Source organism: Mchenga conophoros, linkage group LG5 (genome assembly GCF_057382185.1).
Source record: "Mchenga conophoros isolate Kocher_MC1m ecotype Shallow Benthic linkage group LG5, M_conophoros_male_GT1.1, whole genome shotgun sequence".
NCBI lineage: Eukaryota > Metazoa > Chordata > Actinopteri > Cichliformes > Cichlidae > Mchenga > Mchenga conophoros.
In genome coordinates this window covers 15,846,341-15,874,202 of record NC_140530.1, presented here as the reverse complement: position 1 = coordinate 15,874,202, position 27,862 = coordinate 15,846,341, and the positions used below count along the sequence as shown (strand labels likewise).

The following is a 27,862-nucleotide window of genomic DNA, read 5'->3' as shown; positions in this document are numbered from 1 at the left end:
TTTGAAAAATAGTAGGCTTTATTTTCTAATGGTGGTATTTACAGGTGGCATGGCCTGCTATCTTGATACATGTGGTCAAAAAAAAAAACAAAAAAACCCAGAAAAACATATTTCAGGCAGACGAAGTGTAACCAAATTTACTAATGACATCGGGATATGGACAAAATAAATATCCTATCTAAATCAATGCAGTTGTTTAAAAATGATAAAATATGAGGCTTCGGCATTGCCCTTCAGCATCCAGTGAGTAAACATATGCACTTTCCTGCATACATGTGACACCCCCCCCTCCTCTAAATTACTCTAACAGGCTTCTGGTGCTGCTTATAAAACAATCATTACAGAATCACAGAATAACATGAAATCTTGATTTAGCACACAAAGAGTAAAATAACACATTAGAAAAATCACTACATTTAAAACAAGCGGCTGAAATCAAACATGACTGATGTCTGATATTGTTTGGGTGCCAAAGGCAGAGCAACTGTGGATACAGCTTGCGTGTCTGACTTTTCAAACGCTTCACATTGGAAGCATTTTGTCATAAAAGTCTTCACACTAAAGAAATAGTTTAGTGGTTTGTTAGTCAATAAATGGTGACAAATATGCCACCATTAAAGGATATGTTTTGGGTTTCTTTTTTTAAAAATTGTGATAATTTGTTGGGCCGTGAATCAAGGCGCGCTGTAAACACAACCTCAGCAACGGTAATTTAGCAAACTGAGCAGAATGTATCAAACTGATTCCAAACGATCTCTTGATAACATTGTCGGCTCTTGATATGAAAGCTGTAGCCACTGTGGCTCAAGTGATCTATGAAATTATCGATGACACATTTGGATACTAATACAATAAGCTCTCCATAAATAATACAAACAACCTTAAATTCTGACAAATAATATTCTCTTTTACATCAATATACAAACAATATAAGAAAAGATCATAAATATACGGCGCAAACTGGCGCTCCAAACATTCCATAAACATTAATAGTACTGTTTCATAAATGCAATATGATTAAATTACATTGTCAGCTGACGTTGTGATGGAAAAACATTAAAATTTGAATAAACTAGTAAGCCAAAAACTCTGGCTTTAACATGCTGTGGTGAAACTGCAAAGATTGGTGGCTGTTCGCTGAAACATTCATGTGAAACAACACATGTGCGAGAAGACGGAAGAAGCTTACTAAAGTAATAGATGAAAATGAACACGTGGGAAATGCTCTCCTTGGGAGGGGGGGTTGCCATGTGTAAAACTCAATCATTAAGAAATATGAAGCCTTGAATTTTCCATACTGGGCTGAATATTTTACATATTTTGGCGTATCCTATACATATTCTAAATAAATTACACACAGTATCGGTTTATATGCCATTCTAGAACAAACTGTCAATGTGGGCGGCTGACGAGCCTCAGTACTACACGTGTGGTAGCCGTTTTTCCCAGAACGATTTATGTACAAATACTGTTTCTGTAGTATCTACATAGTTCTATGTACTCGTAGAAATAACAGAATTTAAAATGTGCCAAAAGATACACTTCACACTCAGCATGGTTTAAAACTTTCCAGAATTGTTGTCCTACAGCATTATTTTCAGCCATATTTTTTTTTAATAAAATACATAATACATGTTCCGTTATTACAATTTGCCTGGAGATACTGACATGTAATGTTTTCTTTTTTATTTATTTTTTGCTGTGTATGTAGAATAAGGGACAGAATATAAAGAATATATGTCTGAGATAAAAAAATTACTAATGCATAAGGAGAGTTAAAGTCTACCTCAGCACGGTGGGATTCATGTTAAGAAAAACAAAACAGCAGAGCAGGGGACGGTATGAACACGATGTCAAGTTTTTTGTTTTCGTTTCCCTGATAGAGCAACGTCCCCCCCACATATGAATGACGGCAGGCACTTGAATGTCATCGCTGTGCGCGTGTATGAGGAAAGTGGCGGATAGTCACATGAGACCGATAGTCTTTAGAGAGTGTTTCTTGGAAAACAAATCGTGGAAGAGAGCCGCTTCCTCCTCAAGATTCCATGTCGTCTTCGTCGAAAGATGGTGGCACGAAGCTGATGACCTCGTCGTAGGTTAAGGCTGAGAACAGATAATTGAAATTACTTTCCAACATACAGAATAAATAACCTTTAAAATCTATTTGGTTTCTAACAACTCACCTTTCCATTCCTCAATTTCCAGCTCACGGCTTTCAAAGCTCTGGTCGTAAGGCTCTGCTTCAGGCTCGTCATCTGGATCGTGATACTGGGCAAAGTAAGGGTGGGCCAGAGCCTCAGATGCTGTGATCCGCTTGTCTGTATCAAGCACCAACATTTTCTCCAGCAAATCCACCGCTAAAAGAAAGAAAGGAGACAAAGGTGAGTATGAGAAAAACTACAGGTCAGAGCAAAAAGGTCCAGAATGCTAACTTTTCTGTCAATATATGTACTGTGACAGCAGTCGATGCTCATATTAACTATCGGCAGCCTTTCAAATAATGGCATCAGCTTCTGTTTGTGTAAGAAAAAAGGTCAGCCTATACTAAACACTTTGATTCCAGTGATCCCAGCTCCATTAAAATGCTGTGCTGGGACCTTAGGAGAGCTTCTATAAACTACTGAATCATCGGTGTGGTTAGTTTTTCACAGCACTGCACAAAGTCTTGTGAAAACCTTCTTTTTCACATGACTGTATGCAGTGAAGACTTTGAAGAAACTGAGTGTGACAGTGACAACTGATTGTTGTCATTGTCACTAGTCGGTACCAGATGTACGGGTCGTTTAATCCAATTGTTTTACATTTTAATTGATACCCAATGCCAATAAAGTCTTTTGTCCTAATGTTATGCAGCCGTCTTCCACCAGATGGAGCACGGTTGCTGAGAAACACCATAAATCTATTAATCTGGGCCCGATTTTGGGGGTTAACGCTTTTACTGTTAGTTCTTTTAAAGGAGAAAAAGTGACATCATGCATACAAACGGGGGAAATAAGTTTTCCCTGATGGGTGGATGGGCTTTTGATAGGGTGAGGAGTTCAGTCATTCATGATGTCGACCCCTGGGTAAAGGGTTCCGACTGGGCATGTTCTACCGAGAGGAGGCCCAGAGGAGACCCAGAGGAGACCCGGGACCCAGTGGAGATAATACGGCCTGGAAATGCATCAATTTTTCCCCGGACAAGCTGGAGGACTTTGTTTTTTTTAAGTGGTTGTCATGAATTTTTTATCTGCGTGCGTCATTCATAATGCAGCTTTGCAGAGTTTTTCACATTAAACAGTTTCCAAAACTTGATAACAGAGTCTCTTAGTTTAAGAGTAGTTGGTTAGTCTAATTTTTTTCCCTCGTTTAGTCGACTAGAAAATCAGTCACCAGGAACATCCCCAGTCTAAAAGCATTTTATCTAAAGCATTTATACAAATACTGTGTGCTGTAAAATGCATCAAGTCAGTGACGGAATAATCCTACAATGACATCCCCTAGATTATCTGCTGAAGAGCTCTTTATGACTCGAGGTGACAAAAGTTAATGTAGCTTGTTCACGTTACATAACTTGACATTGGTTACGTGAAATAATTTCCTGATGTGGTACGAGATGCACATGAGAAAGCACCCTTCACTAATCCAACTCGGCTGTCACCTGTATCCATTCTGTGTGTTTTTTTTTTAACTTGATTGATTTAACATGCATAGCAATCAGGGTTTTTCCTGGCGTGGAGCTGGTCTTTGTGCAGTAACTACACATGCAAGCACAAATGCTTCATGTAAAGCAAAGCAAATGAGACACTGTTATTTCATGCCAGTGCTAATTGTTTTTCCTTTTGCACTAGCTAAAGCTAAAAAAACCCCCACTGTGATAAAAAAAAAAATCTTGCCAAAACAGATGAAACCGCTCCCCCATTATTATAACTACCACCACTAGAGGGAGCCAGTGAGCCAATAGCAGCCTAACCCAATGGTGTCATTCTGAAAGAGGAACTTACCAAGAGGGTTGGCACCAATAAACACGTCAGCAAAGTTTCTCTTTGGCATCTGGGGAAGTGAGTTGATATAGTTCCTCGCCTGTGAGAAAACAGAAACAAAGAAGTGTACTGTAAAAGCAAACTGCAGAAGATTTCCAAGTAATAAGGCAGCTTTTAAACTGCAAAAAACGTGCAATATTTCAATAGAACTACAATACTAAACTGAATTTGCCTGTTGCAAGACAAACTGTACATCCTCCCATTAAGCCATGTTCCAAGCATTTTAACTAACACCCAAATCACATGCATTACATAAACACTGTGGTATTATTTTCATAGTCAAATAGGATAGATGATCAGAACACGCTGGCTGCACTGGCAGAGCACTCTCATAAGCCTTGCTGTGAAAAGCATGACAAGTCAAAGAGGAAAAAGGGAATGTGTGGCGTGAGAGCAGAGGACAGTATGCAGAAAGGAACTGGTAGGATATATTTTAAACATCAAGTCTAGCTGCATTTATCTCTAAACAGTAATGTAGCTATCAGCTGATGGATGACTGCAGCATGGCCCTGATTCCAGCTGTGGGGAAGAGACGGGGCATGTGGGAAGACGAAGGGAACTTGTCTCACCTCGTGACTGGGCATCCTGCTTATTAGGGAGGCTGGGGGCGTCCCTGTCAGGCGCATTATCTGCTGCAGCTGGTTTATATCTAAACCTTCTGAGTCAAGGGGTATCATAACATGGAGGTCAGCACATCAAAGAGCAGGTGTAGTTAGGAAGGTGGATGTATAGAAAGGATAGGGACTGGGGTGGGAACACACACGGGGTGAGGATGAGGAGGATGTGAAAGAAAGGAAGACAGTTTCTAAACTTTAATATAAAGAAAACCTTCATTGTCTGCAACCTATATTCAGATAATCACGAACACTGTGGTCCAGTTTGGCACTAACGTTTTTACTGTCACATAAAAGTTATCAGCGTGGCTCTGAAAAAAGTCATAGTACATGCTGGAAAGAAGCAGAAATCAAAGCACTGTGCTCAAATGGGATAAAAGCAGAGTGTTAAGAGCAAAACAGGTGCAGTTAAGAGGTAGTAGCATTGACACCAGGTCGTAAAATAAAGAGCCAGGGCAACACAAAGGCAACAGGGAGGATGGGCAATGCAAAAGAAAAGGAAAAAACAAATAAATAAAACAAAACTGGATGGGATGGCACTCACAGACTCTGAAGAGATTTTCATCAAGAGCTCAGGCCCTGGCGTTCCGACGAGCATCATTATAAGCTTCAACTGATCAATATCTACCACACTCACATGAAGGAAAACAGAAAGGATGGAGGACGTAACGGGGACAGAGGGGTGAGAGGTACAACTGTCGATGCTGTAGCCTGTAACTGATAAAGGTCCACTTATTCAAAATAAAAGTTATCAAGCACCAACTAAAAATCATACAACGTCACACTGATGCATAAATATTCACAGATGAGTTGACTATGACTATATCACTTACTGTGACTGTGTGAAGTATTAAAGTACTTAAAAATGACTCAATGTAGATGCAATAGAAAATATCAAAGCAAATTATAAATGAAAGACCAGAAGCAATCAGAGTTGGAGGTGACATTGGTGGAGCTAACAGGCTACAGTGCTGTAGTTTCTGTGCCTGCTGTGGTGAAAAGGAAAAGCAAAACTTCTACTTCACCCATCACAAACAAAACAGAAAGTCTGGCTGGAATTTTCATCCCTCAGACTCAAGGAGGTTGAACATGGACATTTTCAAAAGCTGCTTTTATTCTGGGCATGCTCTTTCATAAATGTAATTCCTGTTGTTTTCTACCTGAATTCTTGTTAGTGTCTAAAGAAGTCCTTGTTTTTGTTTCTCATCTGTCTGCTGGGTCAGGGATGAGATACTACTCTAGGTGGAGGAGCTCAAGTATCTTGGGGATCTTGCTCACGATTGAGGGAAGACTGGAGGGTGAGATTGACATACGGACTGGGGCAGTGTCTCTAGTGATACGGATGCATCGACCTGTTGTGAAGAGAAGGCTCATAATAAAAGATAAACTGTTGTTTTATTGATTAACCAAAGGGTGGCTGGCTCGCCCTTAGAGACAGGGTGAGGAGCGGGGCCATTTAAGAGGCTCGGAGTAGAGACGCTGCTCCTTCACATCGAAAGGAGGCAGTTTGGTGATTTGCACATCTGATGCCTCCTGAATCCTTCCTAGGCATACCCTGTGACTTCGTATCCCCCCCCAGATGAGCTGGAAGAAATGGCTGCGGTAAGGGTAGTTCCGGTATCTCCGCTCAGACTGCTGACCTCATGACCCGAACCCAGACAGGCGGTAGAAAATGGATAGATGAATATGCATAAAATTAGGTGTGCAACTAGTGATTATAACTCACCGTGTAAATCTTATGAACAGTGATAAAACCATCACAGACTATTGAATCTACAAAAAATTGAGAATCTGGAATAGTGTTTATAATTCTTAGTGCAGACAAGCTGAAACTATAAAATAATTGTCCACAAAGTTTCAGATAATCATTTGATCCATCAACAAAAATAAATGAACTAACTACTGCGTCTCCACTCTGCAAAAATGTCACCAGAAAGCATGACAAGAATTCTCTAAATCACATCTAACGAGCAGTTTGAAGTGATTTGCTCATGCTACTGTTGACACACTACTACCTAGTACCCAAAATATGAACCACATACAGTTGTAGTATGTCTACTATTTAACATTTTTAATCCCGGTGCTATGGGAGTGCACCTGTACTTACACTGTACAAAGGCTAATGAGATGCATTGTATCCACAATCCCTCTCATTCTACTCATGTGCAGAGATCAGCTTCCATTCAGACAAGTAAAAGGAGACAGACCAGAAAGACTGCTTGCTGTATATTCAAACAAGCACTGTGGGTTGGTAGCTCCACTACATCACAAAGCAGTTTCGACACATTCAAGCACACATACCCCTGCAAGGCATGCAGCGAAGAAGGTGTAGATCGCCTGATTGATTAGTTAGAGCAGGAATTATGAACACGTTATGAAACAGATTTTGATCTTTAACAAAACCACCAACTTGGTGGCGTATGCTACCTTCTATATTTAAAGGTGTGTGTGTGTGTGTGTGTGTGTGTGTGTGTGTGTGTGTGCGCGCGCTAATTTACAGGGTTTTCCGGTATGTTTTTATATCAAATCACATGACAGCTCTGCTGTGTGTAAGGGTTTTGTGGGAGGGAAACAGGAAGGTAGTGTAAAAAGTATCGTGGAAAAGCAGTGGAGATAAAAGTGGGCAGCACTGAGTCATAGACCACAGGGCACTATTAACTCCATATGAGAGTGTGTGTGTGCATATCATGCACACACACGCACACTTTCCTGGCTATTCTGGCATGTAGCTCACTGAATTCAATACTCAGCAATGCTTTTAAGTCAGCCCAACTAGGTAAAATGGTGCTTTTGTCTGTGCTTGCAACAGTGCTGCAGCAATAGATTCTGTGAGAGCCTGGCAGTGAGTGCACTGGACAACAATTCTTATATAACTAGTCTAATACATATTTGTAAACCGTGTGCATATAAGCAGATTGAACTCAACCAGTACCTCCTCCTAATCTAACACAGACCTGCAGGCTGGCTACAATCTGACATTTATTTTAGCAGCAGAGGTGGAAGGATACGGTCTGTGCCAGGGAAGAGTGTCCGTCCTGTAAGTAGTTCAGCCATGATGCAGCCCACCGACCAGATATCCACTATTAAATAAAAAGAAATCATTTCAAACATGCATCTCAACAAATCCTTTAGATATGACACAAATCCAAGCTTTTCAGCATAATGCAGAACAACACAGCTGTACGTGCATGCTGCACATGCATATGCAAATGCAACGATGTAATGGTATCATCCTGTAATCTTCACTACTTGCGGTGAATTCAATGAAGTCTGCCTTGTTCTTTTCAGATTTAAACGCTGCTTCCTGATGAGAGCTGAGACTGCAGTTTTGTGACAGCATCCTGACAATTTGTCAAACTGTGAACGAACTGCGCTGCATTACGTTGTGTTACATGGGCAACGTTTAATTCAATAACTCTCACTGTTAAATAGGAAGAGAATTTCAACAAATTCAATTTTTTTTCACAAACCAAACGTTTCAAAGCTGCTGGGGAAGGCACAGCTCAAAAGCACAGCTAAACAGCTTGCACAGTTTAAGTCCACATTCGTTTATTTGCCCATTTACACCAACACTTAATGCTTTGTAAAGAAAGTGTGAAGCAGAACTAAATGGCACTCAACAAGGCAAACGTCTGTTGTGGATGATTTAGGCTGATGAAAAGGCCTCTAAACATCATGTTGAATAAACAAGAAAATTGAAAAGCTTGAAAAGCTGTCCTAGTTTCTCTAAAGTTGTCTCCTTATTTATAGAGAAGAAAAAACTTAGTATCCTTGTATGATCACTGCACACATAACCCCCCACATCATTGTAAACGCATGACTCTTGACTTGTAACAGATGTCCAAAAAGCTATTTCAACACACTTTTATGAAACTGCACTCAAAACATGATTGAATGTCAGTGTGCGTACCGGTCATGTTGTAGTGCATCCAGTTGAGCATGATCTCCGGGGCGCGGTACCACCGTGTGGCTACGTATCCTGTCATTTCATCATCCGTGTGCCGTGCCAAACCAAAGTCCAGGATCTGAGTGATACAACAATGCATAGGCGACATAAAGACAACCAAATGAGACATGACTGAGCACCTTTAGCTCGACAGCAAGTTATATCGCATATGGTGAAGCTTGGATCTGAAACAATCAGTCTCCTCACCTTAAGCTCACAGTCTTCATTCACAGCCAGATTACTGGGCTTCAAATCCTGAGGAGAGAGGGGGAAAAAAAGAGTCCAGATGAGAATTTAGAAACAACAGGGAGACATCCTGCTGGTATTGCTACACATGTCATCATATTGCAAACATTTGTGTATGTTTTTTGTTTTTGCACTCATTCCTTCAATTATATTTTTAATCCACAATCAGAAACGTAAAACATTCCAAACCAAATTTTTATTTTATTGTCGTGTTAATCTGATTACTTCAAGCTCTAGTGTATAGATTTAATAAAACACCATCCAGAAAAGCTAAAGTGCCATTAATGGTTCTGTTCAGTTTAACCAGCACTGGACTGTTTTTCTTTGCAGACACTGACACATTCAGTGAGGCCATCACTTACTCTGTGGATGATATCTGCAGAGTGGATGTACTGTAGGGGGGAAAGAACATAAAAATATTTAAATGCTAATGCATCCATCCATATGGAAAGCATGCAGTCACAAAAAACACCTCACTTACATTAGTGTGTATTAGCTTATGGTATTTTAAATGTACACCAGCTGAACTCCCAAGCGATAAAACGAGCAGAACATCAACATAACTAGTGTACATTTCTTTAAATAGTAATCATTCAGAAATACCACTAACATCTTCCTTCGTAGCCAATCATCTGCCTCAGCCTCCTCTTCTGTCCATAAATTTTCTCTGAGGTCCATATTCAGCATTCTTCGCCCAGTGTATCCACTTTACCTCCTCTGCAAATGCTCAGACCATCTTAGCCTTGCCTGTCTAGCTTTGTCTCCAAACTGCTCAACTTGAAACTGTCCTTGTGATATGGTCATTATCTCCATCCTGGTCACTCTCAGTTAAAATTGTAACATCTTCAGCTCGGCCTCTCGTCTTTTCGTCAGTGCAACCGTCTAAAAACTGTACAGCAGGTCTTACCATCCCTTTCACTCTTGCTGCTATCCTTCTGTCACAGATGACCCATGACACACGTCTCCGCCCACTCCACCCTGCCTGCACTCTCTTCTTCTCCTCTCTTGTGCACTGTCTGTTGCATTAGATTGTTGGCCCCAGGTTTTTGAATCTGTCCACCTTCACTAACTCTACTGCCTCTACACATCTTCACTATTACACCTGTCTCTCCCTCACTGACACACACATGTATCCTGTCTTATTTCTACTGAGTTTCATGCCTCTTCTCCAGAGCATACCTCCACCTCTCCATGTTTACTACAGACTACACTATCATCTGCAAACATCACAGTCAGCGGACACCCCTGCTGCACACCTCATCTGCCATTCTACCCATCACCACTGCAAACACGAAGCAGATCCCTGATCCCCATCTTGAACACTTCTGTCACTCGTACTGCACACCTCACCACTGTCCTCATACATGTTGTGCACCATCATGACTTCCTCATGCAGTACCACAGTTCCTCTCTTAGCACCCTATCATATGCTTTGTCTAGATCCACAAATATAAGCCAAAGTTTCAAAACCGTTCTCTCCTCTGAAATGTAACTACAAGAAACACAATCACAGCAACTCTGACATATCTGCTTGCTCTCAACAAGTGGCGTAAACAGGTGATTGACAAAGATAACACTTTCATGGAACAACAAAATCAAGTGTGTAATAGGCTGTAATCATACATGGTTTGCTCACATTACAAATACTACTAGCTGTAGCTGTATCCAGTTAACTTTTTACAGTCTGTGTTAAGACTCAACTGAGCAGCATTTGCTCTTTCCTGCATTGCAACAATCTGCAAAAGAGGAACTGTTGAATTTTATCCATTCACTTTCAGTTGCCACTGTTTGCAGAAAATTTAAAAAAACAAAACAAAAACAAAAAATAGTCACAAGAGTGGCACAGAAACGTCGCTTCCAACTAGAATTCAGCTGGTCTAAACGCAGAACAATGCAGATGCATCTGTGGTCTAGTGAGCTAGCTTTGCCTGGTTCCACAAGGCACCGCTTTTGCACAGATTGAATGCAAGTCAACTTTTAGGAGCAGCCAGTTTTGAGTTGAAAATGAGGGCCTCGCTGACCTTTAAGCCTCTGAGGATCTGGTATATGAGGAACTGGACGTGGTCATCCGTGAGCTTCTGACACTTCACGATGTTGTTGAGGTCTGCACCCATTAGGTGTGTCACCAAGTACCTGCAAATCAAACAGCCAATCAGATGTAATCTTATAATTCAGGAAAGTCTCTCTTTGATTTCTGCTGCAGCTTTATTTAGTTTAAACTTTAAAGATTTAATTTTTGCAGATTAGCAGGTCTGTGTAAAGTGCAGCTAACGGTGTTTTTGATAAAAAATCATTCATCATTTTCTGTAAGAATTATTTCTAAATGTGGCAACTTAAAAGTTGGCAAGATTAAAGTGATGATAACAGAAAAACAACACAACAGAAAAAAAAACAACACTTTTTTTTCTCAACAGCAAAATATTTAAACAGAAAGTAAACCACTTGAAGGAGGCCAGCAGTGATTGTAGTATATATATATGACCTCTTTAATCACACAGCACTAGTCCAAGGTCGTTGTCAAAGAACGAGGTGTTCGTTAATGGTCACGTGAAAAGATAAGCACCACGTCTTTGGCTAAACTTCACCTCGTGTATGAGATCGCGTTGAGGTTCATCTCACATTTCCACAAATGTGCAACATGCTGATGACGTTACACCATGCAGAGAATTCAAGGACGCTGATTGACTATTCTGCACACATACACTGCCAGATGGCTGTTACCATGGAGACTAGCTGTGATGTTCCTTAGGAGCACGTGTTCACCCTACATTCACCTTGGTACCACTCGCCACATGCTGCTCTCTCATGATGTTAAGAATCCTCGTGCATCTCTAACTAGTTTTGGCTATCGAGGTAATCTTGCGATTATCTGCTGGCACGAACGCTTTCATTGTGTAAAAAGTGAAGCTTATAGACGCTGAGACAGTAAGCAAGAAAATAAACAAACTGAACGAGTGAGAAGGAGAAAAGCAGAGAGCAAAAAAGAAAGAAAGAGTGACTTACACATCGTTAAATTCCTCTAAGCTTGTCGCTGGTGAGAAAACATCTAAAAGGCCGATCACCTGAAGGAAAAACCGAGAGGTCAGAGGTTAGAGACAGTTAGCAACTGGTTGGTGGGTGAAGTTTAATTTAGTTAAATAAGCAAACACCCCACCCTGAATCACCATCTTATTATAAGAGAGGTTTAAGCACTGTAGTGATCTCAGCACCTAGGCTGTCAACGCCATTTTGCCTGACAAAAAAACAAAATAACAGATCATGTTATCCCAGCTGATCACGGTAACTGGGGTCCCAGCCAGGAGACTGGCCAAGAGGAGGTAGGGCCTGGCACAGGGCCTTGGCTGTGCTCTCCGTAAATAGGCCACATAAGGCCACAGACTACTGGAGGGGCCATAGGGGTCCAGTGCAATGTGGATTGCAAATAGGGATGGAAATTGAGAACGGTTCTTGTAGAGAACCGGTTCCAAGTAGTCAAGATCCTTGGAATTGTGTGTCTGCCTGCATATCGGTTCTTGCACTCTCACTATGATCAGCTGATTTGTGTGGAGGAAAATTGTGGCGTTGTCTACAGTTTGGACATGGACATTACTTTTATTTTTATTGCACAAAAGGATAAGAGCGCGTTGGGAAAGTGGAGACTGCTCCAGGGCATAAACAACTGCATTATACTGCTAACAAAGCTTTGGCTCTTCGCAAGCACCTACACAGACATAATGCTAACGCTAAGCTAGCCAAGAACCCAGAGTGATTTTAAAGCTGAGTAAATGTTGACACCCGGCCAGCACCGTGATAAAGTGAGCCGTCACTTGCGGTGAAGCCGATGCTGAAATCAACAGGTAACAAACCAATGAGCAGCCAGACAGCAGCTTCCTTTTCTACCTGTTTGTGTTTCTAAAGTAGAATCGCTTTAAAGTCTCTTTGTGCTGGTTTTCATCTTTGTGTTCATACCTAAATACTAGGGGTGCAACGATACACAAAATTCACGGTTCGGTTCGATACTTTGGTGTCACGGTTCGATATTTTTTCGATACAAAAAAAAATGTTCATGCCTTTTTAATTTGTCATTTATTAAAATTATAAATATATATTTTAACTCAAAAGTACAGTTTTTAAATTTAACCCTAACCCTTGTGCGTGTTTTTTATTTTGACAGCGAATGCGCACCTGCGGACCACTTATGTGCAGCCCTGGTTATTTAGCTCGTCATATCGCAGCCACAGAAATTCTTTTGTCCATGAAACCATAAAGCTGCACTTTCTTTTTGCCTTATAGTCTGATTTGTCATAACTTCTCAGTTTTGTGGTAAGCTTTTCTTTGGCTGTCACTTCTTCACCCTGACCTGTCTTATTTGGCTCAGCAGAACTAAAATATATATCTGTCTGTGAAGGTCATCGTAGTCAAATATAAATCCTGCTGCTTTTACACACGCACTCACATAAGCTCAGCGATTCTCTGCGCGATCAACCTCTCACATGTTTAAGCTTGCTGCGGGAGATTTCACTTGTCATGTTTGCATAGTAAGCTAACAATTAATAAGACGATGTCAGAGGAATTGGTGCACAAATTATCATCACTCACAGATCAGTGCTGTCATTGCAAAGTGAAAGCAAAAAAACAAGCGCAAATTCAAACGCGACTTCAATATGTCACATATTGACAGTGGCTCACCGATGCCAATGACATAATTACCCAGCTACATTTCTGAAAGAATGCAAAAGCATTGACATATATTTTTTTTCTTCCTACAATAGCCCGACGGGCAGGGCAGAGATAGATTTTGGTAGCCCGACTGAAAAGATCGCTAGCCCCGGGACGTGGGGCTAGCGATATTGCGAGCCCTGTATCTGATTGAGGAATCACTCATCTTTGGAAAAAGAGAGTTTATTACAGAGAAATGTCTCTTTCCAAAATAAAAGCTATACTATCCGCTTCTTCTGGGCTATATTCTCAGCAGCATATTAAACATATAAGGAGAATCATGTGCTAACAGCTGTCTAAATGACTCGGCTAAAGTTAGTAGCATGCTTGCTTGTTTTTTTTCTGCTTCCACTTGTCTTTGCACTAGGATGATGTCGGGGTAAATGTGCAGTCATATTCGTTGTGTTCCCACTAGAGATGGACCGATCCGATATTACGTATCGGTCCGATACTGACCTAAATTACTGGATCGGATATCGGAGAAAAATAAAAAATGTAATCCGATCCATTAAATATCACGAAAGCACCTCACAAAACTTGCAACACGCCGTAACTCACCTCAGAAAGTTAGCACGTCGGAGCAGTATGCATCACGTGATAGAGCGGCTGTGGCATGCAGGACCTGTCGGTGGTCTGGATAGCATTTGGAGCTTCGCTAGCAACCCGGCATTTCATCTCTGACAAAGTTATCCCGAGAGAAGTAAAGCAAGTGTGTAAGTCCATCTCTGAATGTTTGTAAAGCATTCCTGCGTTAAGCTTAACAAACGATATATGGAGCGACTGCCTCTTCTTGCTGCTACTTCAATCATGAAACTGCTTAACGATCAGCTGATCGGCTTTTCTCTTGTTTGCTTTTGGCCCACTTTGCACCAGAAAGAGGAAACCAGCGGCTGAACAACAGCAGCACGTTTAAGCTTGATAAGCTGTTGTTAGAATTTATTTATTATTACTTTCTACTCGAGGATCTTTTTCTACGTAGCTGACGCTGGTAACTGTGCAGGGGCGGATCTAGCAAAGTTTAGCCAGGGGGGCCGATAGGGCATTAACAGGGAAAAGGGGGCACAAAGACATACTTTTCTTTCTTATTCTCATTTAAAATGTCTAGCTTTTAATAAATAATTATCTGACACCCAAAGTTTCAATTTGATGTAAAATGAATAGAAGTCAATTACTGTATATAGTAACTATTAAGTCTAATATATACCCTAGTAAGCTATAGTACTTTTTCCTTTGGGAAGGTACCATCTGTGCAGTCTGCAATTTTGTTGAAGAAAGATGTTGAATCTATTTAATATTTCTTGAAAAATAATTGATTTCTGTGCATTTTTTTTCACACTGCATCAAATTAAGGTTGATTACGTTGATTAAGCATCATGAGGTGGAGCGTGAGGGGTGGTTCCCTATTTTTTATTTATTTATTTTTGTTGTTGCTGGGAGTTGGAACCCTATTAGTTAGGTTGCTTAATATTTATGCTAAGTACTCTTTAAAATACCAGAATAGGGAGGATGGTGTAGGTTTAAGTTTATTAGATTGATCAGTATTGCTGAACTATGAAATATTTTTTTTTGTATACAGGTATAACAGAATAGCTTTAGTGTAGTTGTTGTTTTAAACTTGAGTATGAACTTATACAAAATGCAGCAAGATATTTAAAAAACAGTTTTGTTGATTAAAAAACACTATATCGGATTCATATCGGTATCGGCAGATATCCAAATTTATGATATCGGTATCGGACATAAAAAAGTGGTATCGTGCCATCTCTAGTTCCCACTAGTGCTTTCAGGTTAATCTCGTTGAAATGACCTTAACGCCACAACACGGCAAATCTCCGTTAACGAGCTACCGCCGATCGCCCTGTGCATGGGGCTGGACGGCCAACACGTTAACGAGCTAACTGCGCTAACACACTAGCTCCCACCCATGTAATTGAGCATTGCATGGCACATCCAACATACTGTTTTACTTTAGTGCATGACTCGCTTACCTTCAGGGTCATACGTCACATGAAAACCAAAATAATTCCAAACGCCAGATCTGAATGAGGGTGCGGGAGGTCCATGTTGTAAGGAGAGCTTAACTTCTGTCTCGCTAGCTTGCCCTGCGCTCTTCCTTCTGATGATGCTGTCTGTGTTGAGCGCTCAGTGAATCTGCGTTCGACTACTCCGCCTAGGCTGCACTGTCGAGCCTAGGCGGAGTAGTCGAACGCAGATTCACTGAGCGCTCAACACAGACAGCATCGTCAGAAGGAAAATTGATAAAATAAATTTTTGTATTGTTCGATACATATGCATACCGAACCGAAAGCACTGTATCGAACGGTTCAATATCGATACGAATATCGTTGCACCCCTACTAAATACTAAAGGGAAAGATCACGTGTCCTCATTAGAATAGCTAGCCTGCAGGTTTATACTGTTAAATTATAATTATGTATCAGTGTGTTTCAGTTCATTTTACAGAGTAAAATGAAAGTAACGTAATGAGTAGTATAACGAATGTCTTTCTCCTGGGTGTAATTAACGTACTGCATTACTTTTAATAAAAGTCTTCTGTGTGATATGTGTAAAAGCTTTTTTTTACTTTACTTTTTTTGACGAATGACGCAACACCGATCAGAACAAAGAGGGGAAATACCTCTAAGATCCATGTAATTCATTTGCATGAATGTAATGTCTTTGATATGCTGCTTAGAGATGGTCTCAAAGTGAAACCATTGAGAATCGATAAGAAATCAAATCGCTAAATTCTTATCAATTCCAAACCCTAATAGGAAACAATGCATATTGCACAGTATAGCAATAATAATAATTAAAAAACAAAAAAACAACAATAATAAGCAAAGAATTTGTTGCTGATTTATGTTCAATTTAGTGTTAGCACTAGGTGCTGTGCTTAAGTTACCTCGTCTCTTCAAAGGAAGTAGTGAACATTATTTGGTTGATGCATTATTTAGGATAATCCACCAAGCTGACAGCACAGGCACCTTTCAGGTAGTTAAAGTTGCATGCAACCGGTTATGCTGGTTCCAACAATGCAAAGTTATTTATAATGGCTTATAAATGCTGGATGCATTATTCCTTTTTTTCCTCTAGCAATACAAAAGCTTTTAGAGATGGGGTGTGTTCTGGAGTCTTTAACCTAGAATACACTGTATTTGCAGGGTCCTTCTCCCCTTTCCACAGTCTCTTGCACAATAAGTTTGTGATTGTATGAAAAAAAAACAACGTAATGTGTGAAAGTGACTAAATATGGATGCATACAATCACTACAGTTGAATATCTGCAGCTTCACGGTGCATCAAAATAAACTAAAGAAAGAAAAAACAGAAAGTCTTCTTATTTATGTGTCTTTCAGCAGTACGTGTATTGTACACACACTTCAGGCATGCATATACACATGCATGCAGACATACTGGCAGAGAGCAGCCCTGAGTGCTACCCCCACCCCCTGGAGTCAGGGGAACTGAGGTAGATAGGTATTGTAAAAATACTGGAGCGGCCCACCCACACAAGACCTAAATCTGCAGCTGATTGGTGGGCCACGGCCACAACAAACAGCCGATTGGTCCACTCAGGCTTTCCAAACTCAAAACTCGGGGAGTCTCCTGGCAACAGCATGAGCAAAACACAGAATCCCTCCCTATGTAAGCCACAGATATGTATTAAAGCACAGAGGATTTATGAACAGAAAACCACCGCAACTTGATGTTTTTTTTCTTCTTCCTGTTAGTACAACAAAAAACCTGGCAGCAGCATGTTCACGCCGAGATAAGTGAGATTCTTTATCAGAATGACATTTCTACGCGACGTTACCGTCTTGCCTTCAACACAGCAATACAGGCACAGACTCTGTATAATCCTTCATAATCCGTATTCCACGTAAAACCTGTTTTTCAAATGCACTGGTGTGTTTTTCCCCACAGTGCCAGCGCACAGCGCAACACTAATTCCAAAACTGCTCGAGTTGTAACAGAAGTGAAATCAGGGCTTGTGCAAAAAACAGGATCTAAGAAAGAATTTTAAAAAAATACAGTAATGTGTGAATGCTGAGCCAAGTGCGCTCGGACTGAACCACAGCAAGTTCTGGCATGGGCGATGACGTTTCATATTAAACTTTTTTCACAACATAAGGAGACCTGGATTTTTTTTTACGGTGATCTGGCGTGTTCTTGTGTACATTTCTTCCAGGTGGCCTTTCATCTAAATACATGTAAGGCAAGCTAAAAGGTGCGCTTCTTTCTCACATTTCCATAAGATTTGAATAACTTCTGCACAGCAGCTTCTAATCAGAGCAAACAGGCACACTCTGAGTAGCAACAATCCCAAATCAGATCTTCCATTTAATGACTTCATAGCTGTCATTTATTAGAAAGACTACCCTACGTGTGTTGTGATAGCTTCTAGAGTTGCGCAACACTTATTGTATGAATTCTGTGAGCGCCTGCAATGAGTTCTTAAAGCTAACTAAACAGTGCAGAATACAGCTAATATTACATTAAACCGTAACTTTACAAGATGGGCTTTCATTTAACTGTGAGGTTTGTTGTACTGTTGTTAGGGGGTTTTCCCCTTTAAGACTTTCCATGCTTCTTACAGCTAAAGTTTCTTTTTTTTCCTTCTGAAAATTATCACTTCACAGGTGCTGCTGGCAGATGATATCTCATAAAGTCCACTTGCATATATTGTGGCAATCTAAATATTTCTACCTCTTCTCACACTGTACACTTCCCTCTTTTCTAGAAATATTTAAACTCATATACAACATTCACCAGGTGGATTTGTTTCCACACAGGACTCAAAAAGCCTTCATCTGCACGCCAGCTTGAGAAATAATTGCTCACATTTCAAAACACATAAAGATCCTGTCTCTCTGGTCAAAAGCGTAACCCCGGATGAAGCAACAGCACAGAAACCAGGAACAATGTTTGCGTTTTGTATGCGGGCAAGTGTCTGCATGTGCAGTATCTACACACACACACACACACACACACACACACACACCAAAGCAGTGATTATAGGCGGGAAACTCACACCAAAGGCAAAAAAGTTGAGATACTTAGCAAGATTTCTTTTTAAAGTTGCAGCTACAAAATAAGATTAAAAAAAAGACACCACAGTAGGTGATGGGGCTGCAGATGTAAACCCGTTTGGTGACTCATACCTCACCAAGCAACATCAAGCAATAGGCGTTAGACGCTAGCAGGGGAAAACCTCCGTTGTGATGTCCTGTTAGCATACACAGTTAATGCCTGAGGACAGTGTACCCGTGCCTGCTCATGCTGACACACGAAAATACCAGAAGGACTAACACTGGGGTTTAAACATGACAGTTAAACTCTTGTTTTTTAGTCAGTTCCAGGTAGTTGACATGCAGATGCTGTGATGTTAAACTGAGAGTACCTATCCTTTCTTTGTAGGTGGCTCAAAGTCAAAACAATGCAGACGCTAGCAGAAATATCCTACCACATAGACTTATCACCTTATCACTATGTTATAGATGTGTCTTTACATGCTTTCCTTTTTTGAATTCCTGCACGAGCTACATGTTTTTTCAACTCTTTCATCGTCATTTTTCAGCAAGTTAACCCCTCAAGCGCCATCAATCCAGCCTGATCAATCCATCAGGCTTGTTACATCCACCAACTCAAAGATATGGTCAGAAGTCACGAAAGCGACTGATCCTTTTGTAAACCTCGTGTGCTTTTCCATGTCCACTTGCATGCCACAATTCCTTTAGACGTTAAATGCACAATAAATGTTGTGTAAATACTGAAAAAGAGGCGAGCAATCACTGCCGCTTGCTGAGAGGTGGAGGTGATGTTTCCCCAGTTGTAGGTGACTTACATTTTCATGCTTCATGTGTTTGAGCAGTCGCAGCTCTCTGTAGGTCCTCTTTGCATGGATGATGGACTGGAAAGGTCTGGACAACTTCTTCACTGCTACCTTCAGGTTCGTCTTCACATCAAACGCCGAGCTGAAAGAAAGGTAACGTGTGAAACGGGTGGGCTCTTAACAGAAAAAAGAAAATGCATCGCTACCAACAGCTGTCACATAAAAAACCCAAACATTTCTCAAACTGACAATGAGATTCTTCATTAGACTGCGTAGGTGTCTAACGCAGTAAACAAAGCAAATACTTACATAACACCGAGCGCTTGGTTTCAGTTCTTATTACACTCTACAGTCTAAAGTTGAATAGGGAACATGATTGAACCTGTTCTCAAATATCAGCAGCATGGTGGGCAATGACACAGGAGTGTGAAAATACAGCAGCTAATTACTGAAAAACAATTAACTGCACAACATGCTGGTTGATGATCAGCAGTCTCCAGATAGAGTAAAACATTCATCTATTATAGAGCTGCTGTAAACTGTTGTTTACATGCTACAGAGTGTTCTAACATTAATGTAACCCAGCTGACTGTCTGACTTTGCACAAGATGTCCACAACCACTTGTGACTGACCACTGAAAGTCTGTTATTGCAGCTCTATTTGGAGAATTGGTTCCCATTCAAGAAAAGCACGGCTGACGTCTTTTTGAAGGCCCAATCTGTCAAAACATTATTAGTAGTATTTTTATCACAGGAAGACAGCAAAACAGATCATTTTATGTAACAGGAACAAAACACACACAAAAAAAACACAAAAGAAAAAGGTCTTATAATTAAGTGTGTGGCCTCAATTTCCTCTTTTGTCTACACAACTGTCAACATTCAACAGCTGATTAATTCAAAACGGTTCAATGTGCTGGATATCTCATTTAACTCGAGCAAACTCAAAATTAGCAACTGCCTGGTAAATGTGATGGAGATGTCACAGATCTTTATTTTTCTTCAATTCTGGTAATGGTTAATGTAGACGCCAAAAAGCATAGACACGAAAAAGATGAGTGAAATGAACGTGTTTTACTTATTTACAATAACAAATAGTTGAGCACTGGTTGACTCTTAAGATTATTAGACAGACAATGTGAAAGAGAAGCTTGACATTGCTGTATTTCCTTTATCTGTGAGGGAAGGCAACCTACTTACAATTAACCACATTCCTTCCAGGTCAGTCAGATACGGTACATCGTGCATAGATGATTGCAACATCTTTAAATCTGTGCTCCCATATGTGTGTTCGTTGTTGTTCTTGTTGTTATTTTTACACCGCAGACCAACTAAAACAAAAAGCAGGAACTGCATGGAGTGACACAAGGAAACCACCAGAACTAGACTAGCGGGCCAGTTTTTCTGTTGCCTTTCAGTTTAAAAGGATATGGGAGTCAGTTTCTCTTGAAATGCTTTGCTCAAACTGTCGACCTTTTAAAATTAACTGCACACACCTATGGCTGAGAGTGCAACGCCACGCACAGGAGAAGTGTTAAAACTGATTCTGTGTGAGTGACAAAGCTATGACCCAGAGTGCAACACATCCATAATAAGAACATTAAGATAAGCACTGTGTTTTTTCCAGTAAAGCTGAGATAATCTCCCACACCCAATGTGCTCCATGTCAGAGGCTTGCAGAACAACTTTAATGTGTCAGCAGTGAGGGAAAACCCATAGTCAGTAAACAGTGTACCAATCCTAAATGGCAAAACAAAGGCACACGCACTCAAACTGCTGCTAATTTGTAGGGCAAACAAGATGGGTCTAAGCATACACTATCCAATTAGTCAGCAGTAAATGGAACTGCCATAAGAAATGGCCATAAAGCGTAGACTAAAAAAGGAGCAACAGCTTCACAGGGAAGTAGAGAAGCAGCACGCTGACTAACAGAAGGCCAGAGTGAGCAAACAGGCAAATATGTGCTGTAGATGAGTCGTCGAGATGTCTGTAGTAACTGTCTTATAATCGTAAGACGTGCACGTGCATCGAGAAAGCTGGAACGCTGCATTTGTGCACTCTTTATCTGAGCACAAACATGTATACATTGGATTTCATATCAGAGCATGACGGGGTTCGTGTACGCCATCAACGTGATCGGCACTGCCAAATCTTACCACACGCAGTATCATTTTAAGTAACGAGCCATAACGTATGATCTGTTCATTATTGGTGAAATAATTGACACGGATTAAACTCAGAATTATAGCAACAGAACACATTACAATTTTTACTCTCTGTGTTGCATTAACACTTTGAGCCACATACTTCACCTTAGCGCAGGTCAAACGAGAAATGGTAGTAACACCTCTTTCTGCAAAACAAAAAAGAACCTCATCTAACCTGTATGTTTGTTAGGAACAACAATGCATCATAATCCTCAGTACACAGTCACGAAAGGAAGCAACCGTAAGACGACAGAGTCATGCAGGACACCGTGTCCTGAAAAGCCAGTAAAACAATAGGTGAGAAGCAGAGTGAGTTCTGATGATTGATTCTGAATTTCAGAGCAGCAACGCAGTCAACGCCACACTCCCAATCATCATCGTCATCATCAAGCTTTCCTGTAGCTGGGGACGAATCATCAGTTCATGATGAGTGCATTGTGGTGCAGGAAGTATTTTAATATGCGCACACAATGACATAAGGCACAGCAGTGCTTGCGATAAGACTTAATTTCCTCTGGGCCACTCAAACATCAATGTTAGACATTAAATGATATAATAAATATGGAAAGTGGGGTGACTTAATGATCTGGTGACGTTACACCATGCTTATCGTGTTTACTTGATCTTTGAAATAATCTCATTAGAGCCATATTCCAGCTAATAATAGCAATCATCATCGTTTAATTGATTTATCAATGGCATTATTAACACAAACCTGCTCAGTTAACAGACCTACAGATGAGGTCGACTCACCTATGTCTACTCTATCACCTAGTCACACTCACAAATCAAAGTAATTTTAGAAGTTGGAAAACTTAAGTATGTTTTTAAAATCTAAAGAAATTGACTAGCAAGTGTTACCTACAGAGATTTGGCACAACAGGACATTCAGACCATGATTTTGCTTGCTAAAGCTGTCGGAGGGAAAAAAAACAAAAACTGCAAAAAGTCGTATTTGTGTTTTAGGGATTCAAACTCTAATCCATAACTTTATACCAAAATGAGGGGGTTTACTTTTCTAACATCACTGATGCATTTGGTCATAGACCTCACATGACCAGCTGCTAAAACCAAAGTCACAAAATTGCTGCTTTTGGGCACAAGCTGAAAAATCATTGCATTTTTCTCTGACGTGACAACCCAAGGAGCCTTGTGCAATTCTTTCTTCATCAGCAAAATATGAAACACTAAATGCTGTCTGACAATGTAAAAAAAAAAACCATACAAACAAACAAAACAAAAAAAACAGGAGCACATAAAGCCATCATTCCAGGTAAAGAAGTTCTGAAGCTGTAACTTGCAGCTTAATAAATATAAACAGAATCATTTAGGTCGAATTTCAACTTCATGAATAAGAAATGTGTGTAAGCAGAGCCAGAGTTTACCCTGCATTATCAGCTGGAGCTGTGCCGAGTAAACTTTAGGTTGCAAATTTGCCAAAAACAGTTTAGGCCTGTCAATAACGAGTGTTAATCTCAGCATGCTTTGAAAGAGTGCCCATGAAAACGGGAATCTGCGGATCTGAGAGTATGTCTTTGCACAACACTGACATTACAACATACATATGTAAAAAAATTAAAAAGCTTTGTGATACTGAGCAGCGTGCTCTTTACTGGGCTGTCTTTTCTTTTTATCTATGGCTAAGAATATTTCTGCCCTGTGTTAAAGTACCTACACACACCCTTAGCTGGGAAGCCTACAAATAAAAGTGCAAGGACACATTGAAATCCCAGCCAGCAGCTATTACTCCACACCAGCCCTGGCTATCCATTCAAGTCTGTCATTCAAAAAATAGTACAGCCAAGATATAAGTAGATATCAGTAGTGTTATTATCTTTGGTGTATGCGAGTGCAAAGTTGATCAGGCAATTCAAATGAAAAATCCACACAGTTAATGCCTGTGGCTGTTTTACTGAGTGGAGAACTCAAGCAACATTATGGTGGAGACAACAAAGACTTGGCCCGCTGAGTGCCTGGGAGCATGTGCCCAGCTAACCAACAGCCGTGACATGTTGGTGGAGGAGCTATGAGGTTATTTATATTTTTCCAGATACCATCTGAAGGGCTTTAGAGGCACACTGCTCTCTGGACCACTCTAGTTGCAGATTTTTTTATTCTTTTTTGTTTTTGGGAAGTTGCATTACGCAAAAGGTTTTCCACAAGAAAAGCTGACAGCTCCTTACAGAAAAAAAGCAAAAAAACAAAAAAAAAAAAACCCCACAGGAATTTTCAAAAACTAGCTGCTTATGGCAGTGCTCACATTTTGCCTTGGAAGTGGTGCATTTTAAATTCGTAACAAGAATAAGCCTCATTCAATGGTCATCTATGAACATATGCCTTGCATTTGGCTTTGTCACTGGTGCTTCCAAACCCAGTTATTGTCTTAAGGACAAAATGAGGTCATCCACCATCCACCACTAAAAACTGCACAAAAAAAACAACCTTTACAGTCAACAGCTGAAGAGATGAAAGTGCGGCCAAAATGAGTTGTAAAGTTGTAATTACGACCCGCTGCTGTCCATGACTTTGTACTGACTAGAAGGCGTCAGGGCTGATGCCACTACCTAACCTCGGGACCGTGAGTCATGCGTGTACCACAGCGGGCGAAAGGATGACATCATTCTAGAGTCATCGACGTCGTCGGATGGGCTCCTGTAGAAAGCGCTCACTGTGCATGAGGGGGGCCTACTTTCCGAAAACCACGTGACGTTCTGGTACTCTGCAGGCTGCACCCAACTAGAAATGCATAATATATGCAATGTGCGGATGTGTAAAGTGCCAGGCGGCACATACAGCAACACGGCAATTATTTCAAGTGGAAAACGCGTGCTTCGTGACGTCCTGGTTAACCCTTAAACTGTGTAATTGTTACAGATGTGATCTGATAAGGAAGAACCCCCCACCACCACCTTTTTTTCCTAAACCAGATGATGCAAGCATAGACATGTCGCACATGTAGCCTTCTGTTGATAAAAGATTTGTTTTTTTCAAAGCAGCAGTTAAACTTCGCCCTGGGGCCATCACTGTGCTTACCGTACGCTACAAGTTACACCAGGCTGTTCAGGCGACACGAGAAAGTAAAGCAACAAAGTCAGAAAAAAACGTGCACAAATCACAAACAATCCCCACCCGCCGAAAAAATGCGAGCTACTGTGTGGAGTGTGCACGGCTGAGCTACCGCGGCCCGAGTATTAGGACGTAAACAAAGGACACAAGTTATATCCCCGTGTCTTCCACGGACACCCTGCGCAGGCTGGTTAAGCAGCCCGGCGACAGATAGCTCTCCCGGGCCACTGTGGTTGGTGGGAAGTCGTTTGGTCGTTGTGCAATCGCGCTGTGTGTGTGCACTAGCTCTCTCGCTCGCTTCTGCTGTGCAACAACAACTTACCACACGGATCCGTAAGCACCGGAACCGACAGGAGATAAGTTCTGGTAGCGCTCCGGGACTTCCCACACGGTTTTGTTGAGCTCCTGTCGGTAAAACGTGGGTCTCTCCTTCTGCGACATTCCTGCGGATTCACCAGCCCCGCAGTGACAAAACAAGCCAGCGGAAACTTCTGCCCTCTCCTCTCCTCCCTGTGCGGCACGACGTGCGGTAGTGATGCTGCTCTGCAATAAAACTCTACACGGAGCCGACCCCGAACAAAGCAAAGAAAACCCAAAACAAAAAACTCCAGCCGCCTTGTCGTGCAAATTTCGGTGCAGTTGCGCAGGTAAAATCCCACTTCTCCGTGCACGCCGGGAGGGCCGTCTGATAACTTCCCCTACGAAGCTCTTTGGGGTCAGGAAGCTCAGTCTGGCTTTCGCTGGATTTTTCGCCCTGTCCCCGCTTTGCTGGGCGCGCGGAAACGTGTACGCGTACGTCTCTTCGCTCCTACGTCAGCCAGTGCGCGCTCACGTAGCGATAAATATATCTCGCGAGAATTTGGCCGCTATTGGGAAACTAGGGGATATCCCATCCCCACCGTGTACAGGAGCGGGAATCTCCCCCTCCCGTTATGTTAATTGCGACACGTTTCTCCTCTTTAAATGTTTACGTCAGGCAGTGGAACATACAAGTATGAAAATAGTTATCAGATGAGCAAATGAGCTCCGTTTTAACCATCTGAGAGAGATCTGAGAGAGATCCTGCTTCAAGTTAAAAACAATAGGAATATCTGATAATATACATGAGCAATATAACACTCACAGGGGACATCTTTAGCTGAGTAGTACCGTTTCCCTGCTACATAGCTCATTTACACTGTGGTACTTTAATAATACTTTATTAATGTGGTATTAATGCCAGACCATTACTTAATTATAGAGTCCTGACTGGTTAAACAAGCACAGCATTTAGGCCCTTTATATAATGCCCCCAAGCAAAACCTGGCTTGCTCTCACTAGCTGCATACCTGATTGCAAATGAACCTTGACACCACCTGTATGTCAATAAGGTGTGACAGCTGCTTGAATTTAATTACACTGGAAAGTCCAAGATTGTTTATTAGCAAATTTGGTATTTCTAAGTGTTCACATGTCACTAAAGGTCTATCACTCATAACAAGAAAAGCAGACACACAAATAATAACATGAATGATGGTCAACTTCTGTTTTAGTGCCCTTTTAACGAACACGCTGACTCACACTGTCATAACTCAGAATAGACCACGCCAGGATTGGAAATACAAATTCCACCTGTGCTTTCCTTCCTATCACAGTAAATGTATCAGACAACTCTCAAAGGACTCCATGTCCCTCAAAGTACAGAAAGTAAGGCATATTCCTACAGATAATAACTTATCTGCTGAAGGTTGCCTTTAATAACAGAGAATGTTCACAGAGAGGGCATTGGTGGCAAAAGACACTGAAAGGCGTGTGACACGTGTAAAGAGGTACAAGGTTCACTAGGTGCTGAGCTGGGGGTTAGTGGTCTTACAGAACCAGAATGATCTACAAACTCGGTGCAAACTTTTTACACTAGCCTCAGCACACAGTTATCCCTCATGACACATGCTGAAGGCATCAATGCTGCTGGGGGGATTTTGCTGGGGGGTTTCTGCAGCAGACGTTGGTGGGTAAAAATGAAACCAGCAAAAACACTGCTATATTGAGGGGGGAAAAGTCACTTTACCTCATGAGAAATGACTTCAGATCCCAAATATGACGACAGAGATTTTTAAAAAGAACCGTGCTACTCCACAGGAGTGACAGAAAACAGAGTCAAAAATGCAAATGTTGTCAGGGCAAAACTCAGGTAGGTTGCAAGATGTGCAAAGCTGATGTAAACTACAGTTGTATCACAATGGAAAACAAAAAGAAAAAAAAAACACAAGGACAGGGGTGAATATACTTAATACACTCACTGGTCACTTTATTAGGTAAAACCTAATAGTATTGGGCTGGACCCCCTGTTCTCTTCAGAACTAGTTTAATTTGCAATTGTACAGATTCAGCAAGGTTTTGGAAGAGGCCATTTGAGTACAGTAATTGTCACGTTCAAGAAAATGATTTGAGCTTTGTGACATGGAAGCAGTCATCAGAAGGTGGATACACTGGTCATAAGGATATGGACATCATCAGCAGAAATACACAGGTAGGCTACAGTGTTTAAACAATGCTCATTTGGTATTAAGGAGCCCAAAGTGAACCAAGAAAATATACCCCACCACATTACAACACCAGCAGCCTGGAATACAAGTCCAAGGCAGGATGGATCTTTGCTTATATTTTTAAAATCAAATTCTGACCGTACCATCTGAATAATGCAGCAGGAACTATGATTCCTCATACTAGGCGCCATCTTTCCAATCTTATATTGCCAAACTTATAACATCTGGTGTGGTGTTCTGGTGCTGTAGCTCATCTGCTTCAAGGCTCCATGTATTATCTTCTGTTGGTTGTAATGAGTAGCTTTTTGAGTTATTGTTGACTAGCCACCAGCTCAGTCCAGTCTGGTAATTCTCCTCTGACCTCTGGTATCAACAATTCATGTTCACCCAGAGAACTGCCACTCACTGGTTATTCTTTAGACCGTTTAGAGAGAATAGTCTGAAACATGAGGAAAATCCTAGCAGATCAGAAGTTTATGAAATACTCAGACCAACCCATTTGGCAACATATACCATGCTACTTCTTCTCACTCGGATGGCGGGTTTGAACTTCAGCAGTTCACCTTGACATGCTTCAATGCATTAAACTGTTGCCATGAGATTGGCCAACTAGATATGTACATTTAACATTTGAACAGGCATATTTAATAAAGTGGCTAATCCGTGCAGATAAACTTTTTTTAAAGACAACAATACATAGAAA

General features: G+C 41.0%; 1 protein-coding gene across 2 annotated transcripts; it reads right to left on the bottom strand.

The window, feature by feature from the left end:
* Positions 1-25,413, bottom strand: mapk14b (mitogen-activated protein kinase 14b). 2 transcript variants are annotated; one of them, XM_085273586.1, is made up of 12 exons: positions 24,957-25,413; positions 19,374-19,503; positions 11,832-11,890; positions 10,850-10,961; positions 9,191-9,220; positions 8,790-8,837; positions 8,547-8,661; positions 7,645-7,716; positions 5,181-5,260; positions 3,984-4,062; positions 2,184-2,357; positions 1-2,103 (listed from the first exon to the last, which is right to left on the bottom strand). In XM_085273586.1, the coding sequence occupies exons 1-12, from the start codon at positions 25,073-25,075 to the stop codon at positions 2,036-2,038; spliced, it is 1,086 nt and encodes a 361-aa protein (XP_085129712.1). In that variant the 5' UTR covers positions 25,076-25,413; the 3' UTR covers positions 1-2,035. The 2 variants fall into 2 exon arrangements, with proteins under 2 accessions (XP_085129712.1, XP_085129713.1); XM_085273587.1 differs by lacking the exon at positions 5,181-5,260 and adding an exon at positions 4,592-4,671.
* Between the last annotated feature and the right edge of the window lie 2,449 nt (positions 25,414-27,862).

Bases quoted from the DNA above. Each gene is read 5' to 3' on its own strand.
- mapk14b (XM_085273586.1), bottom strand. From the start codon at position 25,075: ATGTCGCAGAAGGAGAGACCCACGTTTTACCGACAGGAGCTCAACAAA. The intron at 9,221-10,849 runs GTCAGCGAGGCC...TCCCCCCTACAG, and splicing joins AGATCCTCAGAGGCTTAAAG to TACATCCACTCTGCAGATAT. The intron at 8,838-9,190 runs GTAAGTGATGGC...CTCTCTCCTCAG, and splicing joins CTGCAGATATCATCCACAGA to GATTTGAAGCCCAGTAATCT.